The 20,211-nt window shown below is 37.3% G+C and overlaps 1 protein-coding gene across 1 annotated transcript in view; it reads right to left on the minus strand.

The window, feature by feature from the left end:
* Window positions 1–20,211, minus strand: part of nbeab (neurobeachin b) — a 377,709-nt gene that overhangs the window by 45,665 nt on the left and 311,833 nt on the right. The window contains exons 44-46 of the mRNA XM_067364674.1: window positions 7,467–7,604; window positions 5,603–5,722; window positions 697–849 (exon numbers count right to left, since the gene is read on the minus strand). Coding sequence (XP_067220775.1) covers window positions 697–849; window positions 5,603–5,722; window positions 7,467–7,604 — 411 coding nt within the window. The remainder of the gene's footprint in view (window positions 1–696; window positions 850–5,602; window positions 5,723–7,466; window positions 7,605–20,211) is intronic.

Consider the following 20,211-nt stretch of genomic DNA (forward strand, 5'->3'; position numbering starts at 1 on the left):
TTAACATTGCTGAGTGAAACACACAAATTAATGTTGACATAACTAATTGGGCAGAGAATCTGTAGCTCCCAGCATGCTTTGCAAGGGACTACATTAGGAGAGAAAATTTAGGGGTTAAAGTGTTATTTTATGTGTTTTTCAGTAAAGTGAAAGATGTTGTTAGTTTATGTTAGTGTTTAATGCTCAGTTATGTTGGACATTTAGAGGAGTTTCTTTAATGTTTTTGAATTTTGTGAGCACTCATATACGCATGTTTATTGGATGGAATTGCAGCTCTCAATTATATTGAGTTTGTTCAATGCGTTTTTTTTTTTGTTTGTTTTTTTTTTTTGAGGGCATTTTGTAGAGAAAATACTTAATTTAATAAGGTAAATTAAGTCAATACCTAATAAGCTTTTATAAATTTAACATAACATTAAGAAAACTGCACATATACATATTATGGAACAGTGACAAATTCAAATGGTTTGTATAAGAAATTTTGTCAGCTTTATTTGAATTGTTCATACAACTAAAGTGTTATTTTTACAAATTACTCAATATAGTTGCGTGGAACCACGCTTTTTTAAGTAAATCCAACTTTTTTTTTTTTTTTTTTTTTTTTTTTAGTGTGGCCTATAGACATTAGTCATGTTTATTTTACACAGGATGCCTGCAGACTAAGAAAGTTGTAGTTAGGTTGCGAGTTTGACTTACCATCCTGTTGATCCTGACAAAGTCCTCTGGTTTCTTTGCCCAAGCTGGTAGTTCTACATCACAGACAGGGACACCGTCATCCCTGTCACCCAGACAGTAGCCATTACTGTTCACAAACATCTCGGGCAGGTAGTAGAACTCAGGGATCAACTCCTATGAGGTGGAAGAGAAAAAGCAAAAGCCCAAATCAATTCCAAACATTTTCAAAACAGATGTATTAATATTGTATAGGGATGATTCAGGGACTTAAAATGTACATGCAAAAATACCAATGCTTTCATTGCATGTTTTGAAGTTCAATTAATCAAAATGTTGGCAATGTTTCAGGCGGCCATGGAAAGCGACCCCAGGAGACCAGTGAAGGACCATCAGAGTACATTTAAAAACACTCGGAGAGTGTGGGAATGCGGCAAACACATGACGATGGAGGAGGGGGGAAATACAAAGGAAACATGAGAGATGACAGAAAACGTTATTTATGTTTGAAATGCGCTGATGGATGTATCGTTTGTTGGGGTACGTGAGGCAGGTTTGGTTTTGCTTGGATTTTGGAGGAGTAACCATGATTCAAAATGCTAGAAACATAATGCTTAATGTAACAAACACAGATTTTTAAAAAACGATTACACATTAAATAATGAAAAATGTGTTTATTGACTACAACAAAAACTGGACGTATATGGATGAGAGCGTCATTGATGTCTATTTACAACATGTTTTTGAAGCGTGAATCATTGTACACTCTAAAAAATGCTGGGTTAAAAACAACCCAAGTTGGGTTGAAAATGGACAAACCCAGTGGTTGGGTTAAATGTTTGCCCAACCTGCTGGGTAGTTTTATTTAAACCAACTATTATTTAAAAATTGCTATATGGCTAGCTTAAAATGAACCCAAAATAGTTGGGAAATTAAAAACCAGATGCAATTAGAGACAACAATAATAGACAAAAGGTGAATGTTTATTAATAAGCTTTAATATTTTATTAATATAAATTTATTAATAAGAAATTTAATAAATGTTTATTGTTTATTAATTATTCATTGAACATTAATAAATGTTCGTTTCCAACATACTTTGGGTTAATTTTAATTAAGCAATACAATCATTTTTAAACAATAGTTGAGTTAAATAAAACTACCCAGCAGGTTGGGCAAACATTTAACCCTACCGCTGGGTTAAAACAACCCAATTGCTGGGTTTGTCCATTTTCAACCCAACTTGAGTTGTTTTTAACCCAGCATTTTTTAGAGTGTAGCCAATCACAGACATGAACATGTGTCAGAGGTGTTTATGAATTCGCTCAACAGCTCTCAAAGCATCGCATTTTTTAAATTTCAGTACCTAAAATACCTTTCAGTACTTTTGAACACTTTAAAAAAAACATGATCACACATTAAATGGTGACACGTGTTTATTGACTACAACAAAAACTGGACTCGCACGTATATGGATGCACTGGATTGATAAAACTAGCACTATGTCATTCTGGATTTTTACTGCATACACAAATACACAAATAAAAAATTCACATCATTCTATTTCTCTGAAGACATTTATTTTTGCCTAATTCTTTACATGCCTCCCTGACCCTGATAGTCTCTTATCCACTAAAGCTGCCACATTCTCAATCCTTCTTCGTTCTCACTGCCATATCAGTGCAAATTACCCATAATTCCCAATGAGAGACGCCTCTGTACATTGGGGCATGTGCACACGAGGAATGTGACCTCCTCCCTGTTTAGTGTCAATCAAAAGCTCTTGCCTTTGAAGAACCTTTAAAATCATTTAAAATCATTTAAGACCTCATTCTGCCCACACATATCTGAACCTGACAGGTTGAATGTATTTCTCCTCAATGCTGCTGTTTTGGATTCAAGTTGCTGTTATACACCGCTTGGTGAAATGAGCTGTTTAACCACATCCCCTTGGTGTGTATAAGAGAGTTCTTTAAAGCACCATAAAACTAGAGGACTTTCACATGAAGGGTCACTAGAAACAGTATGCTTACAATAAAACATAGCTTGCTTTTGGTGTAGGGTCAGGATTTACAAACGCACTCTCTTTTATGACAGTCAAGACCCAGGATTTCATCAGTCCTTCAGGATGTCTGAAATATCTCTCACAGCTCTAAAATGCTAACAATCATGTCTACACTGTAAGCAACCTTACATGCCTTTGACATAATGGTCAGAACATGTTTAAATAAATATATATATATATATAAAAAAAAAAATCTATTGCAAAAACATATTACATATGTTCACCAATAACATCTTATTTCAGATGGATGGGGAACAAAGTAGCCAAAGCTCTGCAGTGCATCCAAAACAGAAATGAGAAGTCTGTCTCCTGAAGTCGCATCCCAATGGATGATTCCAGTGTAGACAATGCTACTGATTACGAGCAATCTAGATTTGAAATATTTCATGAATGTAAAACGATTCTTGATCATCACCCAAAAACATTCACAACAAAAGTATGTTTGACAGTACTGCAATGACTCCAAAATTAAACCCAACGCTAGTTGAAACTTAACCCCGAGGAAGGGCAACAACCAAAATTGGATCTGAGCTCCATCTCTACTCTCACAGGAGGATTGGTCTATAAACTTTCCAGACAGTTGCTCAGTTGCGAACAGTTTGGGCTGCTAGTGCCGTGATCCACGTCCTCAACCCGCTTCGCTCGTGAGCCAATAATTCCTCTACAGCCTCATAATGGGCTGACAAGTCAATCACACTCAGACTCTTCAGCTTTACACCGTTCGCCCTAATGACACCCTCCTGGAGAGCTGTCACCGGGCATGACTGCCTCATCCCACTCCTTCAGACAGTGCTCCGCCAACAGATTATTGAGAAGATGTTGAAGATTGGAGCGAAAGTTACTCTTTAGCTCTTAGCAGGAGGTGAGCTGATGACTAACTGGATGTCTTTTGACAATGATAAAATATCTATCTATGTATATCTATCTATATCTATATCTATATCTATATCTATATCTATATCTATCTATCTATAAAAAAACAGAAAAAAAGATCAATGATATTCACCATCATGACCTTTATAGGACTTGGCTTGTGCTGAGGTAGTGGTCTGGGAAAAGGGCCAGTGAACTTTGATTTGCTCTTTTAATGCTGTTTATTAGCTGTTTCCTGCTGTTTCATTACAGAGAGAATTGTGGGTAATGAATAAGTTCAGGATGATGAAGTATGATGCAGAATTAACCTCTAAAGGCCACTGCAGCATTACTAAAGGACATAAAAGAAATAAAATAAAAAGTAAAAAAAAAAATACATATCTAAATAAATTGTACAATTACTATGCATATTCCTTAAAAACGCACCTAGGAAAAATATTTCTGAAAACAGTAAAAAAATAGCTGATGAACTTTAAATAATGTACAATTTTAAAAATGCACATAGAAAAAAAAAAAGATGGAATATAGTTTTTCACATACCATTTTTTACATATCACATATTATTTTTAGTGTCTTTGTGAAAGAATGTTTCGCACACACACTCAAACCATCCATGTTCACAAAACTTTAAAAAAAACTCATGTATAAACTTAATTGAACTGAGTTGTTTCTACTAAAACATGTATTGTTGGAATTACTTAAAAAAGCAGTGTCAAGTGGGTTCCACGCAACTATATTGAGTAATTTGAACAAATAACAATTTAGTTGTTTGAACAAAATAACTTTAGTATACTAAAAATGAGTATTGTCAGCTTTACTTAATAAGTGTTTGTTCAGTCAACTTAGCATTGCTGATGGAAAGGCACAAATTATTGTTGACATAATTTGAGTTTGTTTTGACTGCATTTTGTAGAGCAAATAGTTAATTTGATATTGTAAATTACTCAACATAGTTGTGTGGAACTAACTTGACACAGCTTTTTAAAGTAAATTCAACAATTCATTTTTTTGAGTGTAAAAAATAGATATATAGTTTTGTTGGATAGTTTTTATTCAAACCAAACGTTCACATTTAACACCACACACACAGTTTTACATACATCTTACAAACATCTGATAATCTCTATTACTGCTATAAGCTCTATTATATTAATAAACAGTCATTCAAATAGAACAGGAATAAAGTACCAGTCGTTTATGATAAAAATCATGCTGCTCATACATAATACAAAATCAACTCCTGCTACACAAGAAAGATACAAAAAAAATCCCTATTTTCTTTCTTAACAGAATGCTGACCATCAAATGTGTTTAACATGATCCATGCAGACACCGTAGTGGTTCCGAGAGGCCTGTATTTGCTAACATATCTAGTGTTTTGCTGTACAGCCGCTCGCTTGCCATGCATATCGCCTGCACCTCATGTTGTTGGATGCTGTTCCCCAGCCCGGGGTAGTAAAAAGCCCTGCCTTTACATAAAAGACTACATTTTAAATAGCTTTTGTCATTAATGCTTTATTAATTGCCTGGAGCGAAGCTAACCCGTCACTGAGTGTGTTGAAAAAGTATGACACTTTTAGGTCAGCTCGAGTGCGCTTGCTGAGCCGCAGCGCGGGGCTGAAATGGAACGGAGGCAACAGGAAACAACCATTACTGTGATGACGTGATGCCGCTCTGAAAAATGTGCATGTTAAACAATATTTTACTTTAAATGTTTATGAAGAAAATGTTAATTTCACAAAAATTAGGCGGAAAAAAGATGCTACATGAACTAAATGTTGTTGCAAAGCAATTTTTGAGAATTGGATGATGCCAATTTTGGTCGACTGATTGGACTAAAAAGAGACAAACTCTTCGAGGAACTGTTTATTCAAATCCTCACAGTTGCAGCTAGCAATGTTGTCCGTATATCATCACAACAGTCACACACTAATGACTAGTTTCTGATGGCAACAAGCCTGTTTAGACATTACAATGTACAAATCTGATTACCTTCACATCTGCAGTATCACGCTGGCAGTGCCTCCACGAGCGGGCGATGCCGGAGAAAGTGCGGTTTGGGTGATCAAACTTGTTGCCGTTGGTGTTTAGGAAGAATGTGGTGAAAGGCTCCTGCAATTGAGCAGACAAGAAAACAACACTGTCACTTTTATTGACCCAAATAAGCCCCAAAACATCTTTCCTAATGTGTGAAAATAACTGTAGCGGGATCACATGATTCTGACTGCTAATTAGGCGCTTGTTTAGACAAATCTGCACCGTTTTGCAAAGCGCTAATGCTATTCAGAGCCCAAAACATCAGCGGAATAAAAAAATAAATTCATCCGCATTCATTTGTATGGTAATTGGATTCAATCTCGTGATGGAGACTTTCTCCATCGCTCTGGGAAACGTTCCGTTTGCACAAACATCTCAATGTAGGGACTCATCTGTCAGATTATGAAGAGTTTGTGGAGGTTTTTTTTTTTTTTTGTCCTCTCATTTTCTATAACAGTGCCCGAGGCAGAGTTAATTATATGGCCTGTTGACTGAGGAGCCCAGCTCTGGCTCTAATTGGCAGATTCAGGGTCATCAGTCTGGGCTGGCAGTACGAGGAGTTGACACGGAGATGCTGGATCAGCCAGAGGAAAAGATGATGGTGTCTACAGTCTCAGTCAAGCCTGGTGTGAGAGCTGCCAGGGGAACCTTCCAAATCATCATCATCAACGCAATGGGCCGCCTGGGAAGAGCCAATTACTAAGTTCTCATTATGTGTTTTAATTTTTTTCTTTCAAACATGGATAGACCGATTCCTCATTAAAAGGGGTTTGATTATACAGCAATTATTTAAAATGGACAAAAATAAATAAATTTTAATGCCTTGGTTTGATCTACATCCATCATAAAATGGGATGGGAAAATCAAGTATGCATGACTGATTTGAGCTCTGGCATAAAATGTTTATGCAGTTGAAAAAAAACTGCATTATGTAACAAAACACAATTGTTTATCATTGTAGACTAGTAAGTATGATGTAACAAATGTGGAAAAACTAAAGCATCAGGAGGTACTCAAACCCAATCTCCTCTCAACCTCAGAAACAACTTGATTTTCTTTGCTGATCTAGGCTTTTTTTCTTATGTTGTACCAGTCCATTCGTCCCAGATCAGCGATTGGAGACTCAGGGCAAGCGAGGACGTTAGGAGGAGACAATGATGGACATGTTTCCCAGCGCTCCGCATGCTGTCTGAGAGGCATAAAGCTGTCACGTACCAGCCTGTAAATCATTACGCAGAGGTTTTTGACTTCTCTTTCACATATGCCTGTTTACCAGCCTGTGAAATCCACTCACCGGCTCTGCGTAGCGGAACATCAAGCTCGGGGATTGAGATGTAGGGGTTGATTCACTTGTGCGGTGAAAGGACGCGCTAACGTGCGCTTTGACTGACGGTGATTTGATCCACTAACTGGGCTCGGGGTTATCGTATCGAAATGTTTCATGTATACACAGACCCTTGACAGCATCATTTCTAAAGTAATGCCAAGACTGCTTGATGCATTTTGAAAAAATATTAAATTGCCTAATATAATATTTCTGGGTAGATTTAGCATGGGGTCATATAAATATGAGAGATTTAAAATAATTCAAAGCTTCAAATCCAATAAAATTAGGTGTTTGTTTTGTAATCATTGGAATATTCATGAAGGTATTTGTACTTCCTGCTTTCAAAAACTGATCTGCATGATATAACATTCGCAGAGTGCATAATATGAGCCTGAAGCAGCTCAGCTCGGTTAACTATCCAGTAGAAACTAGTTACTTCCCAGATGTTGAAGGTATCAAATTCCTTGCATCCATCCAATCAACGAGACTTACGATTCGGACAAGCCAGTGGAGGGTGGAGGCTGCGGTGGAATAGTGAGTTGTGTAGTGGCAGGGTGGAGTTTCCTCATCCCAGGATTCATAGCGATCGGCGTAGAACACAGCACGCTTTGGGTTCAGCGCTCCGATTGGCTGAGGAAACACACAAATGAAAAAAGAAAAAAAAAAATCAGGAAGGTTGTCTATATTAACACGCATTTAACAGGTCAACATTGAATTATTTTTGTTCTGTGCGCTTATGTAAGAAACATAAGCAATATTAAGGACATTTTCATGTTTCGAAATCTTTTGATTGATTTAAATTACATTCAGTGAGCACGCACAAGCGAAAAACAAACCATTCCGCACAAACTGTTACATTGACAGAAGCCACGTTGTTCTCATTCCATGCACTTTCTATACACGAACGATAACCAACTGTCACATAAAAAAGACTTATGCTGCACATTACATCTGTGGAGCTGAGAGCTTTGCGTGCGACTGTGTGTGTGTGTGTGTGTAGTATCTTCATGAATGTTTGATGGAGGAGGCTGAGCAGAACTCCTTGAGGAGAAACTAGTGGATTTTGCTTGAAGTTTGTCTGTCACGCAGTATTATTATCCTATGTACTCTTAGTTTGAGGACCTTGAGGATTCGCTCTGGGTCAGTTTGTGCATGCTGGTAAACTGGATTTAGAAATTTAAACAAGTACAGATAAGTAAACAATATACAGTAAACTTGAATCTTTCAGCATGGTGTGCAACATTTGTTAAAGGTAGGGTAAGTAGCTTTTCAAAAACGCTGTTGGACATTGATATTTGTAATCAACCCAAACAAACACACTCCTCTCTTCATTGCTCCGCCTCCAAAACTCACCCTCCAATATCAAACCCCGGCCCGTCCTCTGCTGGCAGGCGTGGCGAGTGCACTAACAATGATGCTAAACACCGCATTCTCTAGCGGTCGTCAGTGCGCATTGGTTTACCTGCACAACTCTCACTATCTGGCCACTGTTACACACACAATGCGAGGGTGGGTGTGTGTTTATCACAGCTGACGTGCAACAAAATAATCCTTCACGAAAAATAAAGTGCAGATGATGAACGAACGACAAGGAAGCACAAAAAAAATGAACGTACAGTACACAAGAGTCAATACAAACAAGAGTTTGTTGTTAGTTACCTACAGCACAGCAGCTCCAGACAATCAATGACTTTCAAACCCAGTGTTACTCACATGTGAAGCGGAATCAAAGCAGCCTCCATGTCTGTTTTCAGGCCTTCCCGTTTAGCTCTCTCCAGCGCTGGAAAGCTTTTCTAATATAAACGTGGGTCCTAGCATTTGCCCAGTCATAAATCTTCTTCTTTTGAGCTCTTTTGTATTGTGTCTCATCTATCTTTTTGCATACATATGTGTTTTTACATTGTACTTATATTTTAAAAACACCTGCATGTAATTACATCTGTAATTAATTTCTGTTATTACATTTATAATTACACTGTTGACCCATGCCTTAACCCTTACCCCTACCCTTAAACCTACCCATACCACCAAACCTGTCAATAGCTGCAAATGTGTTTTGCAATTCAATATGAACCCAATAAGTACATTGTACTTAATTTTTGATGTAAGTACATAGTAGTTAAGGCCACTTAATATAAAGTGGGACCGCGTTACTTTTAAAATAAGTAATGCAAGTTACTTATTATGTGAGCATACATTTACTCATTTTGCACAGAAACAGATTCGGTATTCACCAAAATGAATAAAAACAGTGAAATGCAAACTCAGAAAATTATTTTTTATATAAATTATATATTTAATCTCACTTTATTAAAAAGGTATTTGCTGCTGACCTTCGATGATCCAATTCTTCCATACTAATAAGCAAAAATGGCTTTAGATAAACATCATATTTGTGTTCCTTTTTTTTTCTTGAAGTAGGAGCATTGAACTTTCTTCTCCTGTATCCTATTCTTCTGTAATCCAGAATGGCGGCACAGCTGAAAGGTTTGTTTGAGCTGCGCCCTCTACTGTACAGGCATGAATTTGCATTTCCTTCTGCCTAAGGCTTATTTATTTCACCTTTGGTGTGAAAGGGCCTTTACATTTGCCAAAAATAGAACTATTTTGTTGTTGTTATTAAAACAAACAAACAAGAAAGCCCAGCCCAGGTGAGCAAGTCATGCAAAAATAATGCAAAAGTAACGTAACTTGTTACTTTCCATAAAAAGAAACGCAATTAGTTACTTTTTTATGGAGTAGTGCAATATTGTAATGCATTACTTTTAAAAGTAACTTTCCTCAGCACTGATGTTACTCATATGGTTTAAAGATTTTTTTTGTCATTTACTCACCCTTATGTTTTCCAAACCTGTATGTCTTTAGTTTTTCTGTGGCACAAAAGGAGAAATCCTGAAGAACTGTATTAGTGATTTGCTGAATGAACTAGTGACATTCGGAATGAATCATTCAGGTTGGTTTTGTGAACTGATTCAGTGAAAAGTTTTAGCTCAAAAGAATGATTCATTCACAAATCGAACATGGTTACTTCTCTCCAAATTTTTAGTGAAAAACAACCTAATTTTTAAAGTGAAAGTGACGATGACAGAATTTTTATTTTTGAGCGATGTTGTTTTGTTTGCCTGTAAACTCTATCTATATAGGAGTTAGCTGTCCCATGTCTGTTTCTATGTGTGTGTAAGGCAAGCTGAAAGGCCTCAGCTAAAGACATAGAGTAATCTAGCTTGGCTTAACCCTGTCTGACCTGATTTACACCCTGTATGTCCACACTACTCTGCCTTGACCATCTTTCTGCTGTTAAACCACTCTAGAAAATCCTGCACAATGTCTAGAGTAAACACTCATACTGGCATTTATTCGGCCCTGGAATTTTCTCTCCCTCCCTTTCACTCTCTCTTACACACATACGGATGTTGATAAACCTGTCATCATACAACATAAACAATTTGTAACAGTCTCTCTTCTCTAAATCCTGTAATGGCTGAAAGTCAAACTTAGACAGTGGATGTATCCAACTACATCATAAGCACTATTCAGACTGTAATTGTTTCTCAGTGTAACATCTGTAAAAGAACATCTGCATAGATCCCCCATGATGAAAACATCTTCATAATTGCTAGTATTGCTCATTGCATGCAAACACATCAAACATCAGCACCAACAGCACTTTGCAGTGGTCAAAAAAAGATTTTCAGAATAAGTTTTGGGCGAAATCTGCCATGTATAGTCAGAAATTATGATATGTTGTACTATTAAAGTTTTTATTATTATTTTGAATTAGCTTTTTGTTATTATATTTTCCATTTTAATTTCAGTTTAGTTTAAGGTTTAGTAATTTTGTTGTGCATTTTTGTCCTTTTATATATATATATATTTTTTTTAAATATGTCTATATATATTTTTACATTTTTTTTAAGTTATTTTAGTACATCAAGTTAAACTAAACAAACATTTTTGCCTCAGCAACTAACTGAAATATAGACTTTTTTTTTTTATTTTATTTTAGTTAATGTTTATTTCAAGAAACTAAATTGTAAAAATTATGATTTTAGTTAACTATAATTACCAGGATATATGTATATTCAATCTAAACAAAAGGTAATTGGACAAAAAAGTTTACATAAATATCTGTTTACATAAATATGTAAATATCTATACATACTCGTAAGCATCTAGTCTCATTAGAAAAATAGAGATTACAACATTTTGAAATTAAAAGCATTACTATGACCAAATTATTACATTTTGCCACTGGCGACTTCAAGTTTATTAGTTCATCAAGCCTTGTTGCAAATGAGGATTGTGTACTAATTTTTTACAAAATAAACAGTCATCATTCCATTAAGAAACTTTTAGTTTGGAACAAATTGACCACCATAGCTTTTCAATCAACGGGAGACACAGGTTCTTAGGCAGTCAATATTAATATACTATGTGTTATTGACGAGGACGACAGCGCTGGCCCTAAAGGGAGATCAATACTCCCTAAGATCTCAAAAATTTGAGTGTGAGCGTGGGAGAGCTTCGGCTTGTTTGGAGCAGTGTGGGAAATTTGTCTAGACTCAAAGCATGGCATAAATAACAGACCAATGTCATAACAAATATCTCAAGGAGCTGAGATATATCTGGCATTTTAGAATAGAAAGGAAACAACACTACACGGTTTAATGCAGAGGATAATGACCACAAACAAATTCGTCATTTGCTTTTTTCCCCCCAGAAAGATCTGAGCCTACTTGGATCACGTTTTCGCAAAGTAACTTTTTCCTTTCTTGCCTCACTTCAAAACCGTTCCTCAACCCTGCTGCCTTTCATTCCCTTCCTTTTTAATGACCATCCACGCCGATGTTAGCACGGTTGGGGCGAATGAAAGAGAAGTTTATGGAGATCTGCTGAGATTTATGAGCTGATAATGACCTGCCATGTGACGGCTTGGGCTGACCGTGATTGGGTGAGCAGCCACAGGAAGTCTAGCACACTGTAAAAACCTTCTTAGAGGGACTGGCGCTGGCTGCAAGATGAGTCCATCTCATAGCAGCAAAAAGACCCACTTAACCAGGGAAATATTGTGTTTGGCATGACAAGGAGTGTTTGCCCAGTTCAGCACAGCAGCTGTGGAACAGACAGGCAACACAAATGTTTTGCAGGGCTGAGTCAAATTGCAGCAAAACTGTCCATCTTTGTTTTTAGGTTTTTAAACGTGCTTTGTGTAGATATAGTCGTTTAAAACCGCACTATGACTTCTAGAGGAACTAATGCTCTGCAAGAGGGTAAAAGCTATGCTAAGCTAAACATTCCTAAAGTTGCCCTAGAACTTTTAAAAAAAAAGATGGAATATAAGTCTAAAGCGTCCCCTGAATGTGTCTGTGAAGTTTCAGCTCAAAATACCCCATAGATTTTTTTTTTAATTCATTTTTTTAACTGCCTATTTTGGGGCATAATTAGAAATGAGACGATTCAGGGTGTGTGGCCCTTTAAATCTGGTGCTCCACGCCCCAAGAGCTCGCGCTTGCCTTGAACAACATAAAAAAAAGTTCAAACAGCTAATATAACCCTCAAAATGGATCTTTACAAAGTGTTCGTCATGCAACATGTCTAATCGCGTAAGTACAGTGTTTATTTTGATGTTTACATTTGATTCTGAATGAGTTTGATAGTGCTCCGTGGCTAATGGCTAATGCTACACTGTTGGAGAGATTTATAATGAATGAAGTTGTGTTTATGAATTATACAGATTGCAAGTGTTTAAAAATGAAAATAGCGAACACTCTTGTCTCTGTGAATACAGTAAGAAATGATGGTAACTTTAACCACATTGAACAGTACATTAGCAACATGCTAAGGAAACATTTATAAAGACAATTTACAAATATCACTAAAAATATCATGATATCATGGATCATGTCAGTTATTATTGCTCCATCTGCCATTTTTCGCTGTTGTTCTTGCTTGCTTACCTAGTTTGTTGATTCAGCTGTGCAGATCCAGACGTTCTGCCCTTGTCTAATGCCTTTCATAATGATAATGTTGGGAACGTGGGCTGGCATATGCAAATATTGGAGGCGTACACCCCGACTGTTACGTAACAGTCGGTGTTATGTTGAGATACGCCTGTTCTTCGGAGGTTGTTTAAACAAATGAGATTTATATAAGAAGGAGGAAACAATGGAGTTTGAGACTCACTGAATGTCATTTGCATGTACTGAACTCTTGTTATTTAACTATGCCGAGGTAAATTCAATTTTTGAATCTAGGACACCTTTAAAGGATTAGTTCACTTCTGAATGAAAATTTCCAGATAATTTACTCACCCCCGTGTCATCTAAGATGTTTATATATTTCTTTCTTCAGTCAAAAAGAAATGAAAGTTGTTGAGGGAAACATTCCAGGATTTTTCTCCATATAGTGGACTTCAGTGGGGATTACTGGGTTGAAGGTCCAAATTGCAGTTTCAGTGCAGCTTCAAAGCGTTCTACACGATCCCAGATGAGGAATAAGGGTCTTGTCTAGCAAAATGACCAGTCATTTTCTAAAAAAAATAAAAATCTATATACTTTTTAACCACAAATGCTCATCTTGCACTAGCTTTGCGATCCACCACCAAGCGGCAACCTCCCCCAGTCTCTCGTGAAGCCAAAACGGAAGTGACTTAAACTGCGATTCATCGACTGGCCACTAGGGACAGGCTCCAAAAGAGAGCAGAATCTCATTGAGTTCCATGTTAAATTGGCCAAGTTTATAGCAGAAAAAAACATGTTTACAAGTTGGTTCAAGTTGTGGTTTTGGTCTATACTGCTAATTTTGCCCTTCATGACAACTGTGTTTTTTCTAACTCATTCTTTTTAATTATATTAAGCCTTAAAGTTCTGCATAATTAAGGGCGTGGTCACTTGAGTAACAGGTAGATGCCGCTGCTGTCTGTGAGCCGTCACTTTACCTCAGTTAATTCCAGCCGCTGAATTTGGCATCTTAGCCGTATTTGTGCTCGATTATTTTATACAATTATAAAATTGTATAAAATAAAATAAAATAAAAATATATTATGCTTGCTGCATAATATTCGAGACTGATGTGCATCTGTGTAGGACACAGGCTCATTTGTTTGTTAGATACGATCGTATACAGTTTTACAACATAAACGCGGCTCAGATTGCATCCTTTCTTGAAGAACGATGACAGAGAGCAGATCATTCAGAAGAAATGTTATGCAAACAATGGATAATATATCAATATTTCATGGCCAAAAAATACTGTTTTTGTTTTGCAATAGACATTTTTATTTTATCCAAGAGCCACAGATTGGATTCATCTCGCGATCGCTATTATAAAGGTATGAAGTCCCATTTTGATTTTCCATGTTATCTATGTCCACCACGCATTACATAATTACGTTACAAAGGTAACATGCTATGTAGGCGGATGTACCGATGCAGTGTCTACAAAGCGAACGTGCAAAGATTAAGCCAAACTGCCTTTACAAAAAAAGGTAAATCAATGATATCGGGCAATTTTGAAGTTGGAGGAGAAAATTAGATTTTTTTGCCCTACAGCGGTACTTCCACCTACGACACATGTGACCTTTCTAACATAACACGTGGCACATCGCAGAGAAGTGCAAGACAAGTATTTGTGGTTAAAAAGTATATACATTTTTATTTGTTTTAGAAAAAAAAAAATCGTTTCACTAGACAAGACCCTTATTCCTTGTCTGGGATCGTGTAGAGTCCTTTGAAGCTGCACTGAAACTGCAATTTGGACCTTCCACCCGGTGAACCCCACTGAAGTCCACTATATGGAGAAAAATCCTGGAATGTTTTCCTCAAAAACCTTAATTTCTCTTCGACTGAAGAAAGAAAGACATGGACAACTTGGATGACATGGAGGTGAGTAAATTTTAAGGACATTTTAATTCTGAGTTTTTAAGATTTTTTTATATTTTTTTGGTTCATATCCCGCAATTTGTTTTGCATTAACAAGTACATTTAAAAAGACAAATCATAAATTAGCATAGATGTTAACTGCACTAGCCATATAGCAATTTACTATTTCCTATTCAAAGTTCAATGACATGCTCAGTGCACTTAACAGGGTGAACAAAGAACCATGTAATTGTCTTATGCAATACCCTGTGGGGAATTAGTCTTAAATAGAAAACAGGGCTTGGTGTAAATTTAAGGTTTTCCAGACTCCCGTTCCCCAAACTAGCCCGAGGAAACACCCCGTAACAGATGCTAATAGTGAAAGCAGGGCAGCAGATAAAGAATTCCACTGCACAAAAATGCTAAAAGTTAAACAAAAATACTGTCAAAGACAAAAAAAAAGAAAAAAAGAAAAAAAAAAAGAATTTTGTCAGTGCAGCCAAAATATTAAAAGCACATGATTTGACTGAAAAAAAAAAAAAAAAAAAAAAAACTCCATAGGAAAAGGTACCAGAGGTCGAAATATTTCATATATTTATTCATTTATTTATTTTAAATATTAAAGTGAAACTAATAGTAATATTACACTGAAAACTGAAATTCTCTCTCACACATTTTTTTTTTAATGTAGACTATAAGAAAGTGCAACTAATTAACTCTATGGCTGTGTGATAAGAAAAAAAAAATGCTTAGAAGTTAATTTTTATTCATTAATTATAATTAGGACACATACATCTGTGGGCACAAAATAAAAGTCACCCACATTTATATCACACATTTTACTTAATGAATATGAATATGAGTACATCCCTTGTGACCTAATTAAACCGAATCCTCAGAGACACCTGTGCAGGGACAATACTTGTTCAATAAGCTAATTAGCTGCAAATTAAAAAGCTATTTGCTGTATAAGAGGCGATAAGATTCACGAGGCAACAAAAAAAAGCTTTAGGCGTGCATTTATTTATTAAATTCTCTATATCTATAAAAGAAAAGCATTTGACTTCAGGTTCAGCTAAACATGACGACTGTCACATTTTAAACAGTTTTTAAAGAAGGTGTAAAGATTTATTCTACTAATGAACTGGAAGGATTTAAATGCAGACTTCTTTATGCTGTAAGTTTAAAATAATCACACTGGATGTGTATGTCATTTTTCTTCATGAACGCATCCGTTGCCTGTGCTTACGGAAATTAAAACAAGTAGCATGAGATGAATTTATAAATACACTGTCATTATAGTTTACCCACACTCTAATCATGAAGCTACAGCAGTATGGGCAGCAGATAAAATGAACTTTGTCAAAAAGTCTTCTGGTATAAAATAGCAAAAAAACTGCTTCTGACAGGTCTGCTTTGTGAAGCTCATGGAACGTAATGACAACTAACCACAAAACAACATTTAAAACATGTCTTCCTCTCACCATGTTACCTCATTTTGCTGCATACAAACTACAGCCTCAAGAACAATTATCATTCAGTGGGCTACTCTCTCATGTTCAAAAGATAAGCTAGACATTTATCCATAGCAACGCGCCAGAGTGCCGTCTTTTGGTGCAATCTGCACTACCTCCCTTGGAGAGGCTCATTCTGTATTTCATATATCAGAGAAAATTGCATTAAGGATGTGTGTGCCGGCATTGCGCTGTCAAGAAGAGTAGCACTTGTTTTCACTGGCCTCGTCAGCCTGCGAGAGCACAATGTGCAGCTTCGGTCTAATGCAATCAAGCTCCCGCAAGTCAAAACAAAGCAGATGCAGCTCTGAAAAAGACTTGCAGAGCACCGAGGAAGTGGATGAGGAAGGTGGCAGAGAGGAGAAAAAGCAGATATGGCATCTCTGAGAGTAAATGCAGCAGGGTCTTTAGCAAGCCTGCTCGGCATTACCCATAATGCACTTCTCTGCAGTGAGCTGGTAAACAGCTGGAAGGCAGAAAGTGGCTGAGTATAAGGAAAAAGTCTTCTCCAATGCCTTTTGATTTTACGTTTTAACAAAGAGGACTAAAATGTAATTAGAAACATATTTAAAGAAAGAAATACATAAAAGATTTGAATAAATAAATAAAAGGATTAGTTCACTTTCAAATTAAAATTTCCTGATAATTTACTCACCCTCATGTCATCTAAGATGTTCATGTCTTTCTTTCTTCAGTTGAAAAGAAATTAAGGTTTTTGATGAAAACATTCCATGAATGCTCATCTTGAACTAGCACTCTTCTTCTTCTTCTTCTTCTTCTTCTTCTTCTTCTTCTTCTTCTTCTTCTTCTTCTTCTCTATTAGAATTCTGGCAGTGTAGACACTGCTAAGTCAAAGTTTGAACTAATTGTTATATATTTGCACTAGGATATTGTATATGGCAATTTAGTTTAAACTTTGACCTGAGGAGGGCAGTAATACACTTAGCAGTGTCTACACTGCTGGGATTCTAATAGAGAAGAAGAAGAGAGCTAGTTCAAGATGAGCATTTATGGTTAAAATGTATAAAATGTATTTTTTTTTTTAATAAAATGAGTGATGGTTTCTCTAGATAAGACTCTTATTCCTCGTCTGGGATCGTGTAAAACGCTTTGAAGCTGCATTGAAACTATAATTTTGACCTTCAACCGTTTGGAGGTCATTGAAGTTCACTATATGGAGAATAATCCTGGAAAGTTTTCATGAAAAACCTTAATTTCTTTTCGACTGAAGAAAGAAAGACATCTTGGATGACATGGGGGTGAGTAAATTATGAAGAAATTTTAATTTGAAAGTGAACTAATCCTTTAATAAAGAGAGAAAGAGAGAAGAGAGAATTGGCAAATCAAAGTATAACTGAACTTCTATATTTACATATTATATGTAAAAACTATGAGGAACTCATGAGAACATCTTGACTGATACATGGGGATTCATATTTGGCGAGAGAATTGTGTGAACGCAAGTCCAGTCAACTAGAATTATGTTCGCTTGAACAATCAGACATTCATAACAAGAGATTTGCACAACTCAGGTAATTATGTTTGCTGTCAGTTCTCCGCTCTACCTCACTAGCCAACTCGAAAAGATCCGTTGGAGACACTTCATCTAATTTCCTGTCAAAGCTGGACAAAAGAAGTGGAACAACGTGGTTTCGCAGCAGAGAGTTGGCGTGGTTGCGCTCGGTGCGGGTCTAGGGTATGATGGCTTCGCATTAGCACGCGCCAATTAATAGCTGCGAGCGAGACGGCTTCCCCTTTCTATCAGCCACCTGTCTGTCAAAAAGGAAATAATCATTAGATTCTAATAAATCTGTCTGCCATGTCAATGTAACTGCCATGCAAAAATGTGCTAGTCTTAGCCCCGGGGCGCCCAGAGACCTGTTTTTCGTTATTCGCTGTATAGTTGAATGCACACACTATTGGTGGAATAACTTCAGGTGTGTATTGTAGGTGGGGTTGAGAGGGGAATTATGGAACATATCAAGCGGGGATATTTCGGCAGTTCTCCACAATGCTGCCCATCACCACAGCGCTGCAGGGCATTCTCACCAGTATGACTGGCAGCTGTTTCCTGCTGGGTAGGTCATGTGACTATGGCTCATGGAACGGCGGTGCATGGATTGCGTGTCTGGGGCTCTGGGAGTTGTGTGAGAATGGCAGGTAAGAATTTAAGGGTGTGTTCAGAAGAACCGGCAGCCCAACACATGTTTTCACAGAAGTGTTTGCAATGCAAGATGGCAATATTTGCTTTTTGGGTTTATTATATTTATGCTTATACAAGTAGTCAATAACTGTACATAACTGGATTGAGTGCCATGCAAAACTGAATTGAGAATTCTGTTTAAATTCAAATTCAATCCCCAAATTTAAACTAAGTTAGCAAACAGGATGCAAAATTGGATGGACGGACGGACGGACGGACGGACGGACGGACGGACGGACGGACGGACGGACGGACGGACGGACGGACGGACGGACGGACGGACGGACGGACGGACAGACAGACAGACAGACAGACAGACAGACAGACAGACAGACAGACAGACAGACAGACAGACAGACAGACAGACAGACAGACAGACAGATAGATAGATAGATAGATAGATAGATAGATAGATAGATAGATAGATAGATAGATAGATAGATAGATAGATAGATAGATAGATAGATAGATAGATAGTCATTCCAGTTCAAATTCTAACTGAACTTCCTGTTGCCAATTCAAATTCACACTCATGAAATCAAAGTGACCCAATTCTTTATTTCAGAATTTTCCCCAAGCCTTCTGCAAGGATGAACACACATTTTGGCAACATTGGTGGGGGGGGGGGGGATAACATGAACTGAACAAAGCATATTCACCACAAAGCCAAAAAAGCCGCCTACCTCATTATCTACAATAACACACACTCCCCTCCTACGCACATTCGCCCCCAAGGCTGCACACCCCTCCATACATCATTGAACAAAGGCAGGGGTCTTCACAGCAAGGGACTCGGGAGGGAGGTTAAAGCCCTGTTTTTGTTTCAGCAGCACTGAACCTTCAGAGGTTAGAGCCCCAGGTTGGCCAAGGACATGCGTCAGGACGGCCGCAGGCCTGTGAACTCCTGCTAATGAAGGCAGCTCAAGCTGGTAAACAGCACAGGGTGGATGTCACAAGCATACATTACAATACATCACTGTCTTTCTCAGGCCAGGGGGCTTCCTCTGCCCACCTGGTGCCACATTGACATGTTCAGGGATTGCAGCGCTGTTGGAGGAGACATTTTAAACAGATATAGCTGATGCTGAATGCGGAAAGGGTAAGAATTATATCTAAGGTTAATCCCAGTTTTACACAGCCAATGGCATTAGATCGGGTCCATAATCTTATTCCGGCCATGAACCATCCACTTAGACAGTCTCCACAAAACGGTTGTCAAGAAAAGCCAGAAAAATATATAGGAATTGTCTTCTATCCTGCAGTTTTAGAAATAATTTGGAAACGAGGATAAGAGTGGATAAGGAAGAGAGATAGCTATAGAGAGAGAGATACGCTCAGACAGGAATGTGGTTGTTTTCAGGTCAGTGAGCTTGTGAGATGTAAACGTAAGCAAATGAGTGCATGAGAAAGAGAGAATGTGACAACCTGATGAAGGTATAGAGTAGCTGGAGAGGAGAAAAGCAGATAAATTGCCTTTAAAGCATACAAACCTAAAATCATGAAATCTGTGAGTGTACTAAATATATGAACTCCTCTATATCTAAAACAAGATTAAACATATTGAGAGAAAATACCTGAAAGAAAACAGTGACCATCCTAAATGTATATGTTGATGAGGCTGGCTGTTTGAGGTTGAATTCTGATTGAAGTTGAAGACTGAT

This window comes from Chanodichthys erythropterus, chromosome 17 (genome assembly GCF_024489055.1).
Source record: "Chanodichthys erythropterus isolate Z2021 chromosome 17, ASM2448905v1, whole genome shotgun sequence".
Taxonomy (NCBI): domain Eukaryota; kingdom Metazoa; phylum Chordata; class Actinopteri; order Cypriniformes; family Xenocyprididae; genus Chanodichthys; species Chanodichthys erythropterus.